Raw genomic sequence first — 19,880 nt, 5'->3', positions numbered from 1 at the left:
TATTACTGTAATTATCATATGTTTTTATTTTTAAATCTCTTCTCAGGGATCATGATGAATTCAAGTGGAACAAAAAGATGATTTTAATATTCATTTTATTTTATCTTTTTTACTATTATTATTTGATATAATCTAATTCTTACATAATGTGCCTTGTTATTTGTTCTTATTTGTTATGACTTCACTTTCTTGATGTTTTCAAGTTTTCAATTCAATAAATAAAAAGAAGAAGAAACCATCAGTCAACTTCCGGTTCTGCGCAGAGCCTGTACTGCGCATGAGCGACGCACTGACGTGACGTGTCCCGGAAGTGCTGTGGAGCTTCTTGTTTTCTTTCTACTTTCCGCTCTTCGTCGCTTATTATCGTCAAATCAGACTTTTATATAAAAAAAATCATCGTTTTTTACGCTTGTGTTTTATTTGACGTTCTCACGGCGGACGTGACGTAGCAGGAAACTCTGGATAAAAAGCCGAACTAGCTTCCCAGAGGGTTTAGCTAGCAGGCTAACCGGCTAGCTGCTGCTCTCTGTGTGTTTACACGTCGCTCAAACAGACTCGGTTCAGACTGGAGGATGCGTGACAGCCCGGGGGAGCACGGGTCTGTTCTCCGGCTGTAACCGGGTTCACGTTCAGCTTCCGGGCCGCGGAGATGATCAGCTAACGGAGACAGTTCAGTGCAGGTCGAGGCTGGAGGCTCGAACATGGAAGATAAATACAGCAGCAACGTGCTCTCGGGGGGGAAGCTGGGGATGGTCGAGGTGCCCAACTCCAGGTGGGTCTCAGTTTGATCTCATCATGTTAGTGTTTATTATAGAGTCATATCATCATGTGGTGTGAAGTCAAGACAGGTCCGATGAATGGTGTGGCAAGTACTCTTACACCTGAGTACTCTTACACCTGAGTATTCTCGTATTCTACTTATTTACACTGGTACTCTTACACTGGTATTTTACACCTGAGTATTCTTACACCTGAGTACTTTCTGTACTCTTACATCTGAGTATTCTTACACCTGAGTATTCTTACACCTGAGTACTCTTACACCTGAGTATTCTTACACCTGAGTATTCTTACACCAGTATTGTTACACCCGAGTATTCGATTCATACACCAGTATTCTTACACTTAAGTATTGCATGTTACTTATTATAACTTACCTCTTGCTGCTGTAATGTTGAAAATTCCCCCCATTGTGGAACCAATACATTTTAAAGATTATTTTATCTTATTTTACTTATCTTTGAACACACACACACACACACACACACACACACACACACACACAATCATTGATGTTTTGCATGTTCTTCATCGTGCACTGATCACTGCTGCTCCACAACACTGTAAAGAATTACTTCAGATAAACGACACCTCAGCAAACCAACCACAAAACTCTCCGGAGGTCTTGATGACATTATACACTAACTATTGTGAAAATTTAGGTTTTATTCACAATCAACTATAACTGTCATAATTCATCGTAATATTTTTTATATTTAATAATTAGGGTATAGGAGACTGTAGATAAATATATCCTAATACATCCTCTTCATTTCCTCCTCAGGTTAACCAGGTACATTGTTCTACTGGTCGTCTCCAAGGTCCTCAAGGCTCTTGGGATCTTTGAGTCGTACGATATCCTAAAAGTTGTTCACATCGTCCAGTTCATCTTCATACTGAAACTAGGGTGAGTCATCCTGAGCTTATTACTTGTCTCTTTTAATTTCAAGGATTGTTTTGAACTCGTACTTATAGTACTATGTAGTATTTCTCTGTATTTTGATAACAAGATGCTGACAGAGAGTTTTCTCTTTTACAGGAGCGCTGTTATTCTGCTTTTCTTTCAAAAGCCTTTCTCCTCTGGTAAAGTCATCTCCAAAAGACAGGTGTGTTGGATTCTCCATCATGCAACATAACCAGGACATACATGTGTAGTCGGTAGTGTTTCAATAAATGTTAACACTGATCCTTTGTATTAATGCCTCTGTGGACGTTTCTCTTTCTAGTGGATAAAGTTACTGAAACATGCTGTTTTCAGCTGTGTCGTCTCTCTGCTGGGATTCTTTGGTCTGACTCTCTGTGGACCTCTCAGGTGAATTATTTTCATTACAACATAAACTTGTCTCATCAACTCTGTGGGTGTGAGCACAGTCAGTTCATTTAACTGTCTGTGTGTTTACTGAGTGTTTGTGCAGACAGTGTTAATAATTCAATCCTGGCTTCCACAGGGCGCTGTTGCTTTTTGAGCATAGTGACGTGGTGGTCATTGCTCTTCTGGCCGTCCTGTTCACCAGCTCGGGGGGGGGACCCTCTAAGGTAGGAGGACACAGAAACTATGATCCCAGAATGTACGTCCCTCTCAGGTATATCTTCTTACCTTATATTCATGTCCTTTACTCTGCACAGACCAGAGGTGCTGCCCTCTTCATCATCGCAGTGATCTGCCTCTTCCTCTTTGACAACGATGATCTCATGGCAAAGATGGCTGAGCACCGTATCCTTTGCGCCTCGTAAATGTGTTTTCACTGTTTATCGACCTGCCTGGATTGTGTTGTGCATTATCATACGTCACTGATTGTGTTGAGTTTACCTTGACTCGTTTTCTTACAGCTGAGGGACATCACGACAGCGCTCTCACTCATTTCCTCTACACCGCCATTGCGTTTTTAGGCGTTGCAGATCACAAAGTAAGCGAGGCTCACTCCACACATGAAAATGAGGGAAATTTAATTTTACTGCATCCTACATTAGTTTTATTTTGTGTTAATTGTGTCCCTTCATCCTGTCAGGGTGGAGTTGTGCTGCTGGTGGCCTCCCTGTGTCTGAAGGTGGGCTTTCACACATTCTCCAGGAAGTTATCAGTAGAATTAGGTGGAGCCAAACGCCTCTACGCCCTCGACAACCTGGTTTCTGCCATGGTTCTGCTGCCCTGGGTCATCGTGCTCTCAGTGACCACAGAAGTATGTGCAAAGACAAAAATTGCGACAAACTCCCAATGTCCTTAATCCCCTTTTTAAATTGTGATTAATTTTCTACTCCTTGTGTTTTCACTCTGTCTCAACTCCAGAGTAAAGTAGATTCGTGGTCGTCCCTCATCCTTCCTTTCGGGATGATCATCTTCTCTGTGATGACCCTGGAGTTCTACGTCGAGGCCGTCTGCAGCGCAAAGATGGAGACGCCCAGATGTGCCCGCTACGGCACCATCGCCCTCTTCCTCAGCGCCCTGCTGCTCGCCAACTTCTGGACCCACCCACTGACGGACCAGCTGCGCTCCATGAGCAAACCGCCGCAGCAGGTCAGCACGGAGCACGTGCTCTCCGGGGGAGTGTTGGTCAGCGCCATCTTCTTCATCATGTGTAAGTAGAAGGGAATCGGCATCTTCTGTATTCTATAGCTGCAGACATCAGCCTGGATTTCTTCTCACTTTCTCTCCTCCGCCATCATCTCTCTCCACAGCGACCAGCATTCTCTCGTCTCCTTCAAAGAAAGGTCAGAGGGGCACCCTGGTGGGTTACTCGCCTGAAGGGACCCCTCTGTACAACTTCATGGGCGACGCCCTGCAGCACACGTCGCAGTCCCTCCCACGGTTCATCAAAGACTCACTGAAACAGATCCTGGAGGAATACGACTCCAGACAGATCTTCTACTTCCTCTGTCTCAACCTGGTACGTGCAGCGTCACAAACACTCACAACTGAACAGCTCCTGTCGTGTAGAGAAATGTTTAGATCTCTCTCTTTTGACTTGGAAAGTTTGGATTAGACTCGTTTCACTCCGATGTTATTCTCTGAGATATATATTGCTCTGTGCATTTCAGGCTTTCACCTTTGTGGAGCTGTTTTATGGTGTTTGGACCAACAGTCTGGGGCTGATCTCTGACGGCTTCCACATGCTGTTCGACTGCTCCGCTCTGGTCCTGGGTCTGTTTGCTGCCCTCATGACTCGCTGGAAAGCCACCAGGATTTTCTCTTACGGGTAAAAGTCCATTAAGAACACGTGAAACGGCTTCGATTGGACATGTTGGAATCATTTTAAGTATTTAAGATTCTGCTGTTTTGTTTGAAAATGTCCTGCAGGTATGGTCGTGTTGAAATACTTTCTGGATTCATCAACGGCCTGTTCCTGATGGTCATCGCTTTCTTTGTGTTCATGGAGTCAGTCAGTCGTTTGTTGGATCCTCCCAACATCAACACAGACATGCTGACGGTGAGTAAAATGGCTTGTGACCGAATGTACACTTGGTTCCTCGTGTAGGACTGTTACTTCTTCCAAAAATCAAGTTTAAACGAATTTGACATTACTATTTGTTCGAATGTTTTCTGGTTTTCCTGTGTCCTGTAGCCGGTGTCAGTCGGGGGGCTACTGGTCAACCTGGTGGGTATCTGCGCGTTCAGTCACGCTCACAGCCACGGCGGCAAAACCTGCTCATCGAATGACCACGGCAACTCGCACCATGGCCACTCCCACAGCGAGCACAGCCATGGAAGTCACGGCCACTCCCACGGAAGTCACGGCCACTCCCACGGAGGTCACGGCCACTCCCACGGAGGGCACAGTGGACACGGCCATGGCGGACATGGGAACTCCCATGGCTCGGGGGGCGGGGGCGGCGGCGGCGGAGGCATGAACGCCAACATGAGAGGTGTGTGTTACACAGAAACAAACCCAAAAGAAAGGAAGCGTTGCCAGATTTTAGTTCTCATGTTTTTTTTTTTTTATTTGATTCCAGGAGTTTACCTTCACGTCCTCGCTGACACTCTGGGCAGCGTTGGTGTGATCATCTCCACCATCCTCATCCGCCAGTTCGGCTGGCTGATCGCCGACCCCATTTGCTCGCTCTTCATCGCCACGCTCATTTTCCTCAGCGTCATCCCTCTGATCAAGGACGCCTGCGAGGTTCTTCTTTTACGCTCTCCCCCGGAGAACGAGAAGGACCTGAACATTGCGCTGGAGAAGGTGAGAGGTCACACACAGTGAGAACAATGTTACTGCACTGCTCTTCGTCACATTTAGTGTGAAGTGATGTTGATTTTGAAATCAGTGGAATGTTTTTGAAGGATTACCACAAATATAATTTAAAGAATACGTCCATCCAGCTGTCAGGGGTTTAACAAGTTAAACTTAAATAATTAAAAATCCATACATTTTTTGAGCATTGACACAGTATCCCAAATATAATATGATTATATAACATACGAATATGTAACGTGTTAAAAATGATGCATAGTAGAAACATGATGTTTTATGCCACGGGTACTTATTGATATTTAAATGTCCTGATGTTTATTTCCCTGTGTTTTTCCAGCTGGAGAAGATCGAAGGAGTTCTGTCGTACAGAGACGCTCATTTCTGGAGACACTCGGCCAACGTCGTCGCAGGAACCATCCACCTCCAGATCATGGCCGATGTGGTCGAGCAGAGAATCGTGCAGCAGGTCTCTTCCTGTTCTTACTTTTTACCGTCTCACAATAAGACCTTTCCTGCACGTTACCTCAACATTAGAACCGAGAGGACGTTTCTGATTCCTCCGTTTGTTTCCCCTCGTTCACAGGTGACGGCCATTCTGAAAGACGCCGGAGTGAATAACCTGTCGGTGCAGGTGGAGAAGGAGGCGTACTTTCAGCACATGTCCGGACTCAGCACCGGATTTCACGAAGTTCTGGCCATGACGCAGCAGATGGAGTCCATGAAATACCTGCAAGACGGGACGTGCATCATGTGACGTCCGTACACGGGACCAAATGAAACTTTTAGTGATTCCTTTTCCTCTGAAATGTACAGTGTAAGTATGTGGTTTGAATAAATCTGAATATATTGGTTTTATCATTGATTGTCATGTGTTTGTTTGTGTGCAGCTGCTTAAACATTCATTTTTTTATTTGGATTTGTGTTTTTTCACCACACCAAAGGTCAAAGGTCACGGTGGCTTCTCTAAACCCTTTTCTTTTGTTATTTCATGCCAATGCTGAGGCGCCTGAAACCTGTATTCTCTCAAATAACCAGCAGAGGGTATTGTAACTGTGTCTTGGCCTCTGCTGTTACCGATGAAAAGACAAGAACAAAAGTCATGTGGAAGAACCGTCTCACTTTATTTGAGCGCTGAGCATTAATCTAATGCATATAAATGTGAAGACAAACACAGTTTAACAAACTCTCTGTTGCTACGGTGCAGAGAGAAATGCCGACTATGACACAACTGATATGTTTGGCTCCATGAAAACAGAACTACAATGATGAGTTTCACCCAAATTTATTCCTACAGGTTCTGACTGACATGTTTCCCGGGGGTGGACAACACGTTAAGTTGTCTGTAATGTGCAAAAACAATATGTAATACCAGGGTTCATGCATCCGACAGAGCGGGTTTCTACTCGATCTCGTTGGAGGTTCCCACGGTGGCTTGAATCTCCATTTCTGCAGGGAAATAAAAAAAGCAAGGAAGCTGCTTAATATCTTGAAATAAACATTGGTTCATTTTCTTTCTTTCTAGGATGTTTAATCCTGAGGAACAGGTTGAGTAAATAGTTTTTTTCTTACCTGGGCAAGGTCCACCTTCCAAGATAATGTCATCAATGGCGATGTCGCTCCTAACTGATGGACCCCTGGTCGCTTCAAACACAAGCTGGGACGAGACAAAGGGAAACGGTGATAGTTTAGATTATTTCAGAAGCTGTTAGAGGTTTTAAATGTCTCCTCGTTTCCTTTAAGAACAGAGCAGTGGAAAACACAAGCTCTGCAAAGGCCTGTTAGTGGCAGGACCGTGGCTTCAACAAAACTTCTTTCTGTTGGCACGTTTATGGGAAAAGTGACCTAACGCTGGTGGAGACTGGTTCCCTCTGTTAGTCTGAGTTCCCTCTGTTACACTTCTCAGTGACATAATCTGCTCATATGTCTCCTTTTAAAGCTGCCACAGTTTTCTGTGATCAAACCGTCTAACAAGCGAAGCAGCTCTTGTTTTGGCAGCATCTTATCTGAGCCCACAGTCGAGGCTAAGTTCCATTCTTCTAATTCCTCCTCCAGCACTCGCTCTTCCTCCCTTATGAGAACCTGATGAAGTTCTGCCGTCACTGTGTCTCTTTGCAGGATGAGATCACAGGTGTTTCCTGTGCAGAGGTTTTAGTACAGAAGCTGTTAAGTGAGACAGTAAATGGAGCAGTCCGATAACTGTGGAACAAGATTAACATCAACTTCATAGTTATTCATCATGAAATCTAGTTTGTAAACTATTCGTAAATCTTTACAAATATTTTGAAGCTTTGCCCAATTTTTCATCATGGAAGGTTTCCTGTTACTTTTAGAATAGTTTTGGCTCCAGGATTATCTCGTCTCATCCAGGAAATATTTGGTCCAAACATTTTTTCCGAAACGGCAGCAAAGTTGTAATTCATCCTGTAAAATCCACCCTGAACCAAATATAACTACAGTTTATCTCAGTGTAGATTCTGTTCTGTTTATTCAAAGTGTTTTTCTTTCTCCTTCAACCTCACTGTGTATTTGTACGTTGACCTAATGAAAAGAACCCATCAGCTCCTCTATCTTGAGTTTCTCATGTCAAGCTATGGTTCCACCTGAAGTCCAAGAAAACCCAACAACACATTTAAGAGACGTGTGGAGACTAATCGAAATCAAAGATTGAGAACTGCATCACAAGTCAAATTCAGCCACGTCTGGTTCTTAACTTTAAAACCTAATAAAACAGCTCGGAGAGACTTCGCTCCTCTTGCCTGATGCAGGCTGTCGCTTTGATATTCCACTCTGGCCCTCAGCCAGGCAATGCTCTGCTCGCTGCTCTGTTGCCACAGCAACACGTCCTCGCCGCCCTTGTCCAGGTGGACGCTGAGCTGGCCGATGCCGGAGCCGTACATGTGGTAGTAGAAGCTCAGACACTGGGACCCCCTGGAGCCCCTCAGGGGGCGAGAGAGCAGCCGGGCGCTCTGGCCGGACAGCATGGGCGAGGCCTCCAGGTACAGGTAGTATCCTGTCAATCACAAGTCAACAGGTTGGGGTCATCACAGCTGTGGACATGCAGACGTACGTGAAGGAGGCTGAAGGGAAGGAGGCGCTCACCCAGTCCCGCGGTGTGGTCTCCTCTGGGCCCCGTGTACGAGGTGGGGGTGGGTCCTCTCCTCCTCTCCCAGTCGGCAGCATCAGTGTGTTTGTCCTGAGTGTAGCCGCACAGACCGGCCTCGAAGTCACAGTGCCCGGGCAGCGGGGAGGACAACGTGCCTGCAGCGGGGGGAAGACGAGGGATTTGAGTGGAGGAGGATTTTATTCTGACTGTAGCATGACACATGTTTTATATTGTTTTATTCAGGGTCGTCTTTGCTGAGGCTCAAAGCTTCAAGCTGAAATGCATCTTTCAGGAAATTGTACGAAGATCTAGAAATATCTATTAAGACCCCTGAGTTTAACTATGAGTAACTTTTGGCTGCATTTTCCAGACTTGCATCTTAATGTGATCCAAGTTTTTTTATTTAAAGTTTTAAAGTATCAAAAAGTTTATTAAGTTTCTGATTAAATATAGAGCCCTGGTTAGCAACAGTTTATTTTTACACTTTCTTCAGCATTACGAGCTGACTCATCTTGTTTTTTGTGACATTTTCCAGAGAATAATTCCTCGATCTTTATAATAACAATCAGGCACATTTAGGGGACTGATATCTATGAGTGTGTAATTTCAGATCTATATCATATTTGAAAAGCAGGGCTTTAAACCTGTACCCAGCTCTAATGTGTAAGGGAGTAAGGTGCAGCTTGATTGAATTAAAGGGGCTGTTGGGCCTTGGCGGAGGATGTGAGATCTACTGAGTGGATTTAGTTGTTACCTGTCGCCGGCAGCTCACAGTCTCCGAGCTTCACGCTCATGTCGTCCAGAGCCACGGAGCCACAGTCCCAGAAGCTCCTGCAGGTGCTGACGAAAACCACCTGAAGAGCAGAGCAGGGAACAGGAAGTGAGACGAAACCGAACCGGAGGAATTCGATCCGCTAATGGTTTTCTGATTGAAACCCGGAGCCACAGACACTTTGTTGTGGTTGGTGCTTCCTGCTCACATGGTTTGTGTGAGACTGTGAAATGTCACATGAGGAAGGAAAGAGATTCATCGTGTTTTAAAAACCAAAGAGAAAGAAAAGTCAGTGTCGGGAAAAAGGTTTGAGAGCTTTGGCATCGGAGTGAGTTGATCTTCATCACGAAGGACATGTGAGGAAGAGGCTTTGGTCCCTAAATGAGATATTGGTTTTCTTTCTTCTATCCACCTTGCTTCCTTTCCTTTCCTTCAGTTTCCTCATCCTTTTCTTTCCTCCTTCAATCCTTTCCTTTCCTTTCCTTTCCTCCCTCCTCCTTCCTTTCCCCTTCTTTCCTCCTTCATTCCTCTCCTCTCCTTTCCTTTCCTTCCATTTCCTCCTCCTTTCCTTTCCTCCTTCACTCTCTCCTCCATCCTCTCTGAATTGTATTTCCCCTTCCCGTCCTCTGACCTTGGCGGGCTGTGACGTATGGAAGGTGACGTCCGCAGCGATCCAGATTCCTCGGGACTTCTCTCCCTGGCTCCAGATCTTCTCCTGGCTGCCGCCGCTCTGCTGCAGATAAACAGCCAGCGCCTGGTCCGTCTGGTTGAAACCTGCAGTTGGCGGAGTTATTTCTGCTCAGTGAGTCAGTGAAATAAATCACAGCCAATGAATCACACACACAGGCCCAAAGCAAATCTAATATCCTTCAGTGAGTGTGTGGTGGTGCTCACCCCTCAGAGAGAAGTAGAATCTCAGGCAGTACTTCATGTTCCCGGGCAGAGTCGGACCCGTCAGGCGACTGACGTAGCCGGAGCGTGGGTTTAGCCGAGAGTGAGCCAACAAGAAGGATCCTGCAGGAAGAAGACAGCGTTTATTTTCTTGAGGAATCTGCTCGTCGGGGACGTTCCAATCGCCACCGACGCCTGGTGCAGATCTTAGTTTCACAGCCTTCTTTGTTTGAGACCGTTTTCATTCAATGGTTTCACTGTTTTAAAGCCGGTTGCATCATTTCTGTTAACAGTGATGAGTTCTCTGTTTCCCCCACCTGCTCCTGTGGTGTGGTCCCCGTTCCTGAAGATGTTGGGCTTCACGGACACTCTCCTCCACGACGACCCCGCCACCTGGTCCTGGGTGTAGCTGCAGAAGCCGGACTCGAAGTCACAGCTGGCGATGGAGGGGTCAAAGGTCGGCTCTGTGGAGACACGTGGAAGGAGATAAGAATTCATATTGTGTTCAGGCCTTTTCTCAAATTTGAAGGTGCTGGAGGATGATACGTTTTGTTTGACCCCTCTTTGCCAATGATTTTCTTTTTACCACCCACAGGACAAACTACTGTTCCTTCTATGGTCAATGGTCTTTTAGTTCTTGTAAAATCTGATCTATTGTTTGTGTGTCCTCATCCCTCCCCCCCCTGTCCTCCCTTTGTCCTCCTCCTTCAATTTGAGATAACTCTGAGATAAACAGGACTGTTTTAACGGTGGCATTTAAACGATCGTGTTTAGAACGACCGTGAGAGCAGCTCACCGGTGTCTGAGCTGCAGAACTCTGAAGAAAAGGAAATGTCATCAACGGCCACTCGTCCGCCTCTTGGACTGTTAAACGCCACTTCAAACACCACCTGAGACGGACGTATGGAGACAGACGCTCATAAACACACACACAGAAATGCACAGATGTTGATTTTAGGATGTTTTTTCTGGTGCCAGCAGCCACGACAGAACTTCTACGTCCACCACGGAGGTTATGAAGTGTGAATCTACTCATTTCAGGAGTCTTAGTATCTGTTTATGTGACGTGCAGCTGATGTGTGGCACCACGCTGACCTGCACAGAGTACGGGGCCTTCAGGTCCACCTGCACAGGGATCCACTCGCCCAGCGTCCCGCTCCACTCGCTCTGCTCCTCTAGCTCCGGCCTCCACAGCTCCTGGTACTGGCCCAGGCGGTCGCGGGTGAAGACGGAGAACAGGTTCCCTCTCTCCGTGCTCCGCTGGTACTGGAAACTCAGGCAGCCGGACATCGGCACCGTCGTCATGGGAGAAACCAGTTTGGCCACTTCCTTGAAGGTCTTGGCGTAGATGGAGTCCACGTACATCAAGTGACCTGAGAGGAAGTCAGTCAGGAACACTAATTATCTTTATTTCGAGAACATAAAAGCCCCAGATTTGAAAGGCAATAGTTCAAATGATCAAAAAGACGGTTAAAAGGAAAATCTTGTTTAAGTAAGGTAAATTATTTCATCCCACATGAGAACCTGCAGGGCTCCGACTCACCTTTGTGCAGATGTGGTTCACGTGTCACTCACCTGTCCTGTTTTTGAACGTGTGGTCGTCGAGCACGCCGTTGCTGAGGAGCTGGGCCCCCCCACCTCCCACGTACCAGTTCACATTGGCGTTCCACTGGTTACTGTATCCACACAGATGAGACTCCTCGAAGTCGCACTCTGGAGGCAGAGAACATGAACCATCGTCAACAATCGTGCCGCTGTAACTGTATATGGCACCAGATGGTCTGAGTCCAGCCGTGCACACTCTGTGCATGTGTGTGAAGTCACCGACCCAGGCAGAATCCGGGGCTGATGTGGATCTCGAAGACGGCCACGCTGCTCCCCGGGCTCCCTCCAGGTTTACCCTCGATGACGACCTAATCAACAACACGTGCTCATTAACGTTACCCAGGGATACACGGCGAGTGACATCATAGACAGTGAGCTACAGTACGGAGGGTCGGAGGGAGGTCACGCATGAGAAACAGAGAAATCCAATTTAGTTTCAGAGCTCGCGTGAGTAACAGGTTTAATGTAAAATGACTCAGAGAGGAAGAGAAACACCCTGATTATAACATGAGGTCAGGGCCCGTACGTGTGTGTGTGGGGGGGGTCGGGTCAAATCCCACATTTAACTTAATTAGATTAATATTATACGATTCAAACATTGAAGCAACGAACAGCAAATATTTAAATCTATAAACCTCAAAGGAGACTTTAACCAACATTCACTTCCTTTTAACTTGATTTTGGTCTCCACCAACTCCTGAGAAGAACTAACTATTAAAAAAGTAGAACGGAGTGAACAGGAAATAGACTTGACGAGAGCAAATGTGCAGTTAGATACATACGTCTAATAAATCTCTTTCGTGACAATATTGATTCAGATTTGTTGAATCCACGCAATTAAAAACATTCCATCACTTTAGAGGAAGTAAACAGATGACCAGCTGTTTCCTTCCTGCTTTCAATCTTCACGTTCCATCATAATTAACAATTCTCACATTAATGCAGTTTTCATTTCTGTGGCGATGATTTAAAAACATGCTTTACCGGGACTGAGGTCATTTTGGCCACTCAACAATAGTTTGGTGGCTTTTGTGTGGAGAGAAAAGTAAACATCGACCTTTCAGTGCTAAATTTAAACCTGTGATATACAATTAACATTTTTCCACCTTGGTCTGGACTGGAACGTGTTTATGCGCGGAGGGGCCCCCCCCCCCCACAGCACGGGCCTGCATTACCGAGGTCACGACCCTGTCAGAGTCGACTCCGCCGCTGCACGTAATATAAACATGTGCTGCACTCGTCCCACAGTGTTTGGATAGTGTGTGTCCCTGGAGGTGTGTGTGTGTTACACGCTTCATATTGGCCTGTGTGTTTAATCTCAACCTATATCTGTCTTCTCTTTAAACAGCTGCAGGGAAAAGTTGTTTCCTGCAGCTCTGATGTTTGGCTTTGAAGAACCAGGGCTGGAAAATCAGCAGCTGTAGTTATTACAACATTATGATGTTTGCAATCACCACAGTAATTTATCTAATTTAGCAGCTTCAGAGGAATCGACGGCTACGTTGCTCATGACCTAATTTCAGCTTGATTTTCCCCCCCCCATGCATCTGTGATGGTTTCCTAATGAAGAAATAGATTTTTTTTTGCTTTCGAAATTAGAACGTCATTTCAAATACTATTATTTTGGTCAAATTTGATTATTTAGTAGAGATGTTATGACTCTTTCTCTTGTAATATGACAATTTTCATACCATCATAACATTTGGTCTCTTTCTCTATATATTTTGCTCTAAATCTCATATTTTCTATAGTTTTTAAGAGCGGTCCTTGAACTCCATCATGTATAAAACTAGATTTATAGTTATGCATAACTTTTATCTGCGATGCCCCAAACACTAAAAGCTGGATTTATATAAAACTTACTTGTGTTCATTGTCCCCAGATGCTGAATGGTTTTTAATCTTCCTGCCCTCTTAAAGACACAACTCCAAAATGTCAAATGTCAAATTATAAGAATCGAAATCTAGCAGATGCAAAAACATGAAAAACATTCAAACTCCTCAGAGGATGAACCCTTTCCATTCTAAAAAGTTGAGGCCCTTTTCTTTCGCTCCATCATCTGTCTGTATGTTAATGTTTTCATATTATGGAATAAACCCTGAACAGCCTTCAGAGACCGCTAGAGAAGCTTTAGACGTGTTTATCTTTGATGCTGGAACGTTTCAAACACAGATTGGACGTCTGCGTTTTACCCTGTAAGGCTCCGTGTTGTTCTGCAGGTCCATGCTGGAGATGACCCAGCTGTCGGAGGGGGCCTGGCTGCTCCACAGAGGCCTGTCGAAGCTCCTTCCCTCGGAGCGCTGCAGGACCTCCAGGCTCCCAGAACCCGTGATCTGGTACACGAGCCTCAGGCAGCTCCACTCGCTCTGCTCCAGAGCCGGACTCAGCAGAACCCCTGTGGTCCCGCCCTGGGGTTTCTCACCTGCACCATCCACCGTGTCCACTGCCACAAAGTGACCTGGAACCAGAAGGTGTGAGGAATTAGATGAGACACAATGTCAAGAGAGTCTAAGTTGAGTTGCACGTGTGTTTTGACGGAAGTAGACATTTTGCACGAGGATGTCCAAAGACAAACTACTTGGTGACCTGGTGCAACGTGAAATCCAGCTCAGCTCTTACAGCAACATCGACTCTGAGCTTGTTCTGTGCTGCAGGGCGCTCGGAGATCCCTTCACTCGTCTGTCATTTATTACTTTTCCCTGTAGAAAGCCTTCGCTGCCTCCGGGCGGCTGCATCCTGACGAACACATGTGTATTCATGTGTATTCACTGACACACACACACACAGGGCTGAGCTCATTTCTCCACACATTCAGTCCAGTCAATTCAAGATGAATGTTTGTATTTACGTAACGTGGCCTCACACGCAAACATGTTGTCTCAATATGCAGAACTTGCCGAAGAAGGACAAAGCGTTTATGAGACGGCTTGTTTTTCGGTTAGAGCTCAAACTGTGCAGCACAGAGCACAAGAGAGAAGTGGACGGAGAACAAATGAGCAAGAACTGCACGAGCACATCATTAACGCACCAACTGCCCTGACCTTTTTTAACGAGCCGGCGGCAACGAGGATGGAAACAGGAAAAGAGAAAGTGGCTGACGTATCCCGGAGGAGAGAGAGACAGCGAGACGGGCTGTGGAGGTTTTTTAGAAAAGTTTGAGCAGAGAAATGTGGTGGGAAAACCCCCCAACCCTTCACAACAGAGTCTGGCAGCAGATACAAGAGTTACTGGAGCAGCAGGACAGTGGAGGAAGTGACTGTACGACTCAATCCTGCTGAGGCAAATTCATTAGGATGTGATTGGTTCACGTTCGTCCCATTTAGTTTCTCAAACAGGAGGATTTTTTTTCAACACTACTAGTTGTTAATGATTGTTGCTCAGACAAAATAAGCAGTTTGAATATATGATTAAATAGAAACTGACATTTTGGATTGTTTCCCACATTTCTGAACCTAATTAATATGATTCATAAGACAAAAAACCAATGAGTTAATTGATAATGACTTTGTTGTTTGTGGTTATGCCAATGAGTGTATGACGTCTGTGGGTTATGTACAGTGCTAGCATCAAGCAGCTAGCTTAGCTCTGTCCATAGTTAACAGGGTGTTTGTGCACAAAGCAAATGTCTTTCTGCTAAAAGCCTCCTGACACCATCCCTGCAAAGGAACACACAGTTAATCACAGGGTGGAACATAATTATCATTTTTGTTTGGACAGATGAACGTTTATCTTGAATAAGTTCAGACGCTGCACTTGCACAGATGTAGTCTGACTCTTGCCCAATCACGTCCGTCTGATGTGTCAGCAGCAACCTGCCGGCTTGGGGCCGGTGTCGGCCTCTGGAATCTGACCAGCACCTGAACCGATTCTTGCTGACGTGCCTTTTCAAATGTAAGTGGTTAGGTTTATGGACGGGTTTTGTATGATTGAAGTGGAGTTAAAGATCTGAGAGAGTTTCCTGTAACATCAACATGACCTCCACCTCTTAAAACCTGGCCCCAGCTCATGTGACGGGGGCCCTGCAGCTGGGGCCCCACAGTCAGGCCCCTCTCAATATTTGCTGCAAGGACTTAAACCGCCACACAATGAATCCACATGTGTGCAGATGCAGCAAATGTTGGAGACGTTTATGACACTTAAATTATGACGTTAATTAAATCGTAAAAAGCATCTCATCTGCATGCGTCTGTTTTCTTTGATCACTGTGACATTACGTAGATTTGGGCGTGTTCAGCGCTCGTCTGCATCAGCCGCCGTACCAGCTCAAGCAGAATACCTAAATGTGTTCCTTCACTCACTCCAGATGTGCAGACTGAGATGCTGGAATCTATGCACACCAGATGTGGTGGTACGGCCAAACTCAGCATCACAGCGAAAAAACCTGTTCCTGCTACTGGTAACAGCCACAATACAAACATTTAAACTGAAGAGGTTTATAAACCGAGGGGTGAAGACACGGTGTGAGATCTGTGGAAGTGCAGTACCATCTTTGTGCAGGCTCCAGCTCGCGAAGTCTGCATCTGACGTGTATTCGCAGGTGCTGGATTCAAAGTTGCAGGAGCCTGGCAGCAGTTGGTTGTGGGCTTGGACGGCGGCTGTGACCGCAGACAGGGAAAAGGAGAGAAAGGGAACAATTAGAGAGAGAGAGAGAGAGAGAGAGAGGGAATGGTAAGTATGAATCACGGCAACTGGCATTACCAGCACCGTGCCCTCATACACCATTAAAACAAACTCACCAGCAAAAGTCAGGAGGTACAGTGGAAGCATCGCAGCTTTCTGAGGGAAATAATTCAACTCTCGGAGGAAACCAGAAGAAGCAGAAGTAGGTCTTGCATCCAAAGTTGGAGAAACAACAAGAAGTTGCAGTAAAAAAGTTTTTGTTTTCTGAAGTTTCCTCTCCGTCGTGTCTGTGTGTTGCCCGAGTGTCTCTCCAGCTCTCACACTGGCAGCACACTGCAGACGCTCCACGGGGAAAAGTGTGCGTCTGGACGGCAGTGCAGGGAGGAGGGGAATAACAGAGGGAGGGGGACGGAGAGGAGGAGGAGGAGGAGGAGGAGGAGGAGGTGAGTGATGAGGTGGTGGGGGAAGAAGGAGTGAGAGAAAGAAGGGGAGAAGGTTAAGAAAGAAATAAACTAATGAAGTGGAGAAGATAATCTTGAGAAAAACAGCCTGACGATTTTGGCTCAAAGGCAAATTTATGTTTACATAATTTTCCGGAGCATCCTCTTCTGGCCGAGAGGGAAATGACTGATGCTTGTCTGAAAACCAAAAGTATTTTTTCAGAATTAAATGGTAGAAACATTTAAAGTAAGATAGTGAACTCGTACAAAATGAAAAAATTAATTTAAGCCAACAAATTATGTGACAATCTGGCCGTTTACCAGCCTTCTTCTCAAATATTTCAGTTTCTGTCGTTCTCATCACACTAATGTTTGTTCAAGTGTTCAAGTTTCTGATAAGTTTGGTTTCTATTAGTTAATTGATGATATAAGAACAGGGTGAAACAGCTGAGACTGACTCACGATTGGTTGAAGATGGCAGCGCCCACAACCAAGATATTTTTAGCTTCATCCCACGTTGTCCATCTTTATTTCATTCATCTCCTTGTCCCGATTAAATGAGGACCTTCAAGTTCATGGTAATTAACCACAACAAAGTCACTGTTCTCATCAAAGAACACAAAGGGTGGAAGGAGCAGGGTGTTGTCATGTGGTCACAATAAGTTCCTACGATGGAGTTTGGTTGGTCTTTGACATCTGAGCTCACTGTTTTCTGTCTTTAACTTATTAATATGTTCAATAATCTCATCAAATGCTCCGACTATAGTTGCTTTTGGCCAATAAGTGTGAAGAACATACAACTGTTTGTACGTTGTGTCATCGCATCGCACTTTAAGACTGTGAGAAAATGATGAACCGATGCTCTGCTGTGACAGGACAGGCCTGAATAAACAAATGATCCAAACTGTGTTCTCCAAACCAACAGAGAATCAAAACACTTAGCAACCGTCTAAAACATTTGTCTTGGCTTTAGTCTTCAACAGCTTCCAAGCATTTTGTGCATTCGTTAATGTTAAGTCTGCAGCAGTTTTATCTTCCATGCACATGAGCCATTCGGGGGAAATTGAGAGAGAGGCAGGATCTTCAAAGACGAATAAAAGAGATTATTCAGAAATATGAGTCAAATGTGGGTCTCGGGGACTTTTTGGTGACACCCTCACTGGAGGGAAATTGCAGAAGGGAACGGCTTAGAGAGGTAGAGGAGAAAAGAATGTGCCATGTTGGAAACAGGAGATTAAACTTTGCAGTAACTTTTTTTTTTTTTTTTCCGATGGAGCTCTCTCATCCACATTTGTGATCCATCTGTCAGACTCTCTGTCTCCGTCTCTGCTTCTGCAGTCGTCTTGTTCACACTCATTCCTCCAACTCCTCTGTGTTATCAACGATTTTTGGAAACTGTGTGCGTCTGAAAAACAGATGGAAGATGAATCCCTACACAAGTTAAGATCACAGCTGTTAATGATGGTTCTTGTGAAGACAACAAGGAACTCAGTCAGCCTGGAAATGACTCATTAGATAATAATATTCAAGTGTAACAGTGTGGGGAAGAGAAGAAAGAGAGATTGTGTTCAAAGAATTTCGGTTCACACTGAGAGTGGGGGGTTCATGTGCAGAGCATGCAGAGGTTATTGTTTTGCATGATGCTACAGTTATTTAATGTTCTCCCCAGTATGTGATTGTCCAGAACGCTCAGCAGGTCACGTCCCCTCGGGTCCTCCACCCTTTTCTCTGGGAGCAGCCCAACAATATTATAAATATTATACTGTTTCTGTATGAAAACGTCTGATTTTACAGATTAATCATCAAACACTGGGCGGATGCTCTGTTCTAATGGGATGGAGCAACATTATCATTATTCATATTGACTAATGCCATTGTAATATAACCATGAAATTGTGATGTAATTCAATACATTTGTAAAACTCAACCCACGGGTGTGTAATGAAATGTCATTTTTTTATTTTGCGATATCAGTTTTCAACAACAGTTTTTCATCAGGACAGAACAAGAGTCGGTTGTTACTGAAAACATTTTCAAATTAACTAGAGAAGTAAAATCTAAGTTGTGCAAACACAGAGTTAAAGGGCCCCGGTCCCCACCCGTCCTGCTGCAGAGCGCCCCCTGCAGGCCGTCTGACAACACAGGCCCTGGTGCCTCATGTACATATTGGAACGTGCAGGCTGCATTTAATCGAGGCCACTGTTTTTTTTTTGCGTGATATGAGATATATGTGCGATGGAAAACGATGAAACATTTATGTGTGTTAATTCCACTGATGGATTCCCTGCATGCAACACAACTGTCAGAGCATGTACAGTGGATCCTCAGCCGTGTCTGCACAGAGACACGGGGTAAGACCACGAATTATTGATGTCCTCTCCGGAAATAGAACAGCAGAGAAGCCGCCTGTATGAAGTATAGGTTGTGTGACACGAGTTGACTCCAGCAGCAGCAGCAGCAGAGGGAGGATCTCATCTCCTGATTCTGCACGTTACACACTGTCTTTCCCGAGCTTCCTGATTGGCTCCGGGTCGTAGGAATGTGTCACACACGCCTCCACATTCAGCCAAACGTCCTACTCTCTGCAGACTGGGTGTGCGATAACGAGAGAGGGCACCAACAGACCGGCTGCCATGGTAACCGCACACCGTCTCCATCCTCCGTCACGTGTTGTTGTCACGGTAACGGCTGCTCCAGCAGAAGGGGGTGGGGGGGTGCACGTGACGTCGGTGTGGATGTGTCACAGGAGCTCGACGACGTGTAGACGAGGGTGTTATTGATCTGCTCGGCCTTCGAGTGACACCACAACATAGAGACCCCCCCCCACCACACACCTTATTAATATTCAGTGCTGGGTTAATAACTGAGTTAGCTGCTTCATGAGCATCACTGCTGAATATCGTGAGATATTAATAAGCTCTGGATCATCAGAACTAAATTATTCTTACTGTTTGAGCATTAGATCATTTTGCTGTGTCAGAGTGTTTCACCAGAAAAGTAACATGTGTCAATAAATAAATAATAAAACAATATCTATTATCATCATATAACAAGTTAGTATATACAAGGTTCAATGTATATTGATGCAAGGCTTAATGCATTGAGCAGGAACAGAGTGTAGATGTATTATTCAGATGTGTATAATAACCTGATAATTATTGATGATATGGATTTTTTCTTGGTTGGTTTTGCATTTCAAGCCCAAAAGGCCATACATATACATAAATATATAGGTGTATTATTATACATATTTATATTATTTGCATGTGTTTTCTTAATTTGCAGTGTGTTGAACTTTCTACCTCCATAGAAATGCATATTTCGACTGGACCCCAAACCGGTGTTGAAATGACTTTGTGAATTATTAATTTCATTTCCTTTGCACGTTATTTTTATGGTTTATTCTTTTAACTTGCACCCTTTTCCTGAACTGAAATCTGCTGCTGTTGTTTTTGGTAAACACGTTTAATTCCTACCTGTCT

At 45.0% G+C, this 19,880-nt stretch overlaps 2 protein-coding genes across 3 annotated transcripts; one reads left to right on the top strand and one right to left on the bottom strand.

The window, feature by feature from the left end:
* Positions 1-270: 270 nt before the first annotated feature.
* On the top strand, positions 271-5,825 carry slc30a5 (solute carrier family 30 member 5). 2 transcript variants are annotated; one of them, XM_035184622.2, is made up of 16 exons: positions 271-772; positions 1,565-1,687; positions 1,820-1,886; positions 2,007-2,092; positions 2,229-2,316; positions 2,407-2,494; positions 2,611-2,687; positions 2,790-2,960; positions 3,068-3,356; positions 3,457-3,665; positions 3,817-3,974; positions 4,076-4,205; positions 4,341-4,641; positions 4,729-4,955; positions 5,305-5,433; positions 5,551-5,825. In XM_035184622.2, the coding sequence occupies exons 1-16, from the start codon at positions 702-704 to the stop codon at positions 5,719-5,721; spliced, it is 2,385 nt and encodes a 794-aa protein (XP_035040513.2). In that variant the 5' UTR covers positions 271-701; the 3' UTR covers positions 5,722-5,825. The 2 variants fall into 2 exon arrangements, with proteins under 2 accessions (XP_035040513.2, XP_047200400.1); XM_047344444.1 differs by having other exon boundaries at positions 4,341-4,955.
* A 242-nt stretch (positions 5,826-6,067) lies between these two features.
* Positions 6,068-16,354, bottom strand: LOC118125719 (MAM domain-containing protein 2). The gene is made up of 15 exons (XM_035184623.2): positions 16,075-16,354; positions 15,823-15,933; positions 13,531-13,796; positions 11,562-11,646; positions 11,309-11,446; positions 10,829-11,106; positions 10,530-10,623; positions 10,051-10,197; positions 9,737-9,856; positions 9,474-9,616; positions 8,825-8,924; positions 8,067-8,225; positions 7,724-7,977; positions 6,537-6,621; positions 6,068-6,413 (listed from the first exon to the last, which is right to left on the bottom strand). Exons 1-15 carry the CDS (start codon positions 16,103-16,105, stop codon positions 6,367-6,369), a joined length of 2,058 nt encoding a protein of 685 aa, XP_035040514.1. The 5' UTR covers positions 16,106-16,354; the 3' UTR covers positions 6,068-6,366.
* Positions 16,355-19,880: the final 3,526 nt, after the last annotated feature.

This window comes from Hippoglossus stenolepis, chromosome 18, assembly GCF_022539355.2.
Source record: "Hippoglossus stenolepis isolate QCI-W04-F060 chromosome 18, HSTE1.2, whole genome shotgun sequence".
Taxonomy (NCBI): domain Eukaryota; kingdom Metazoa; phylum Chordata; class Actinopteri; order Pleuronectiformes; family Pleuronectidae; genus Hippoglossus; species Hippoglossus stenolepis.
This window is presented reverse-complemented; position numbering and strand designations above follow the sequence as displayed.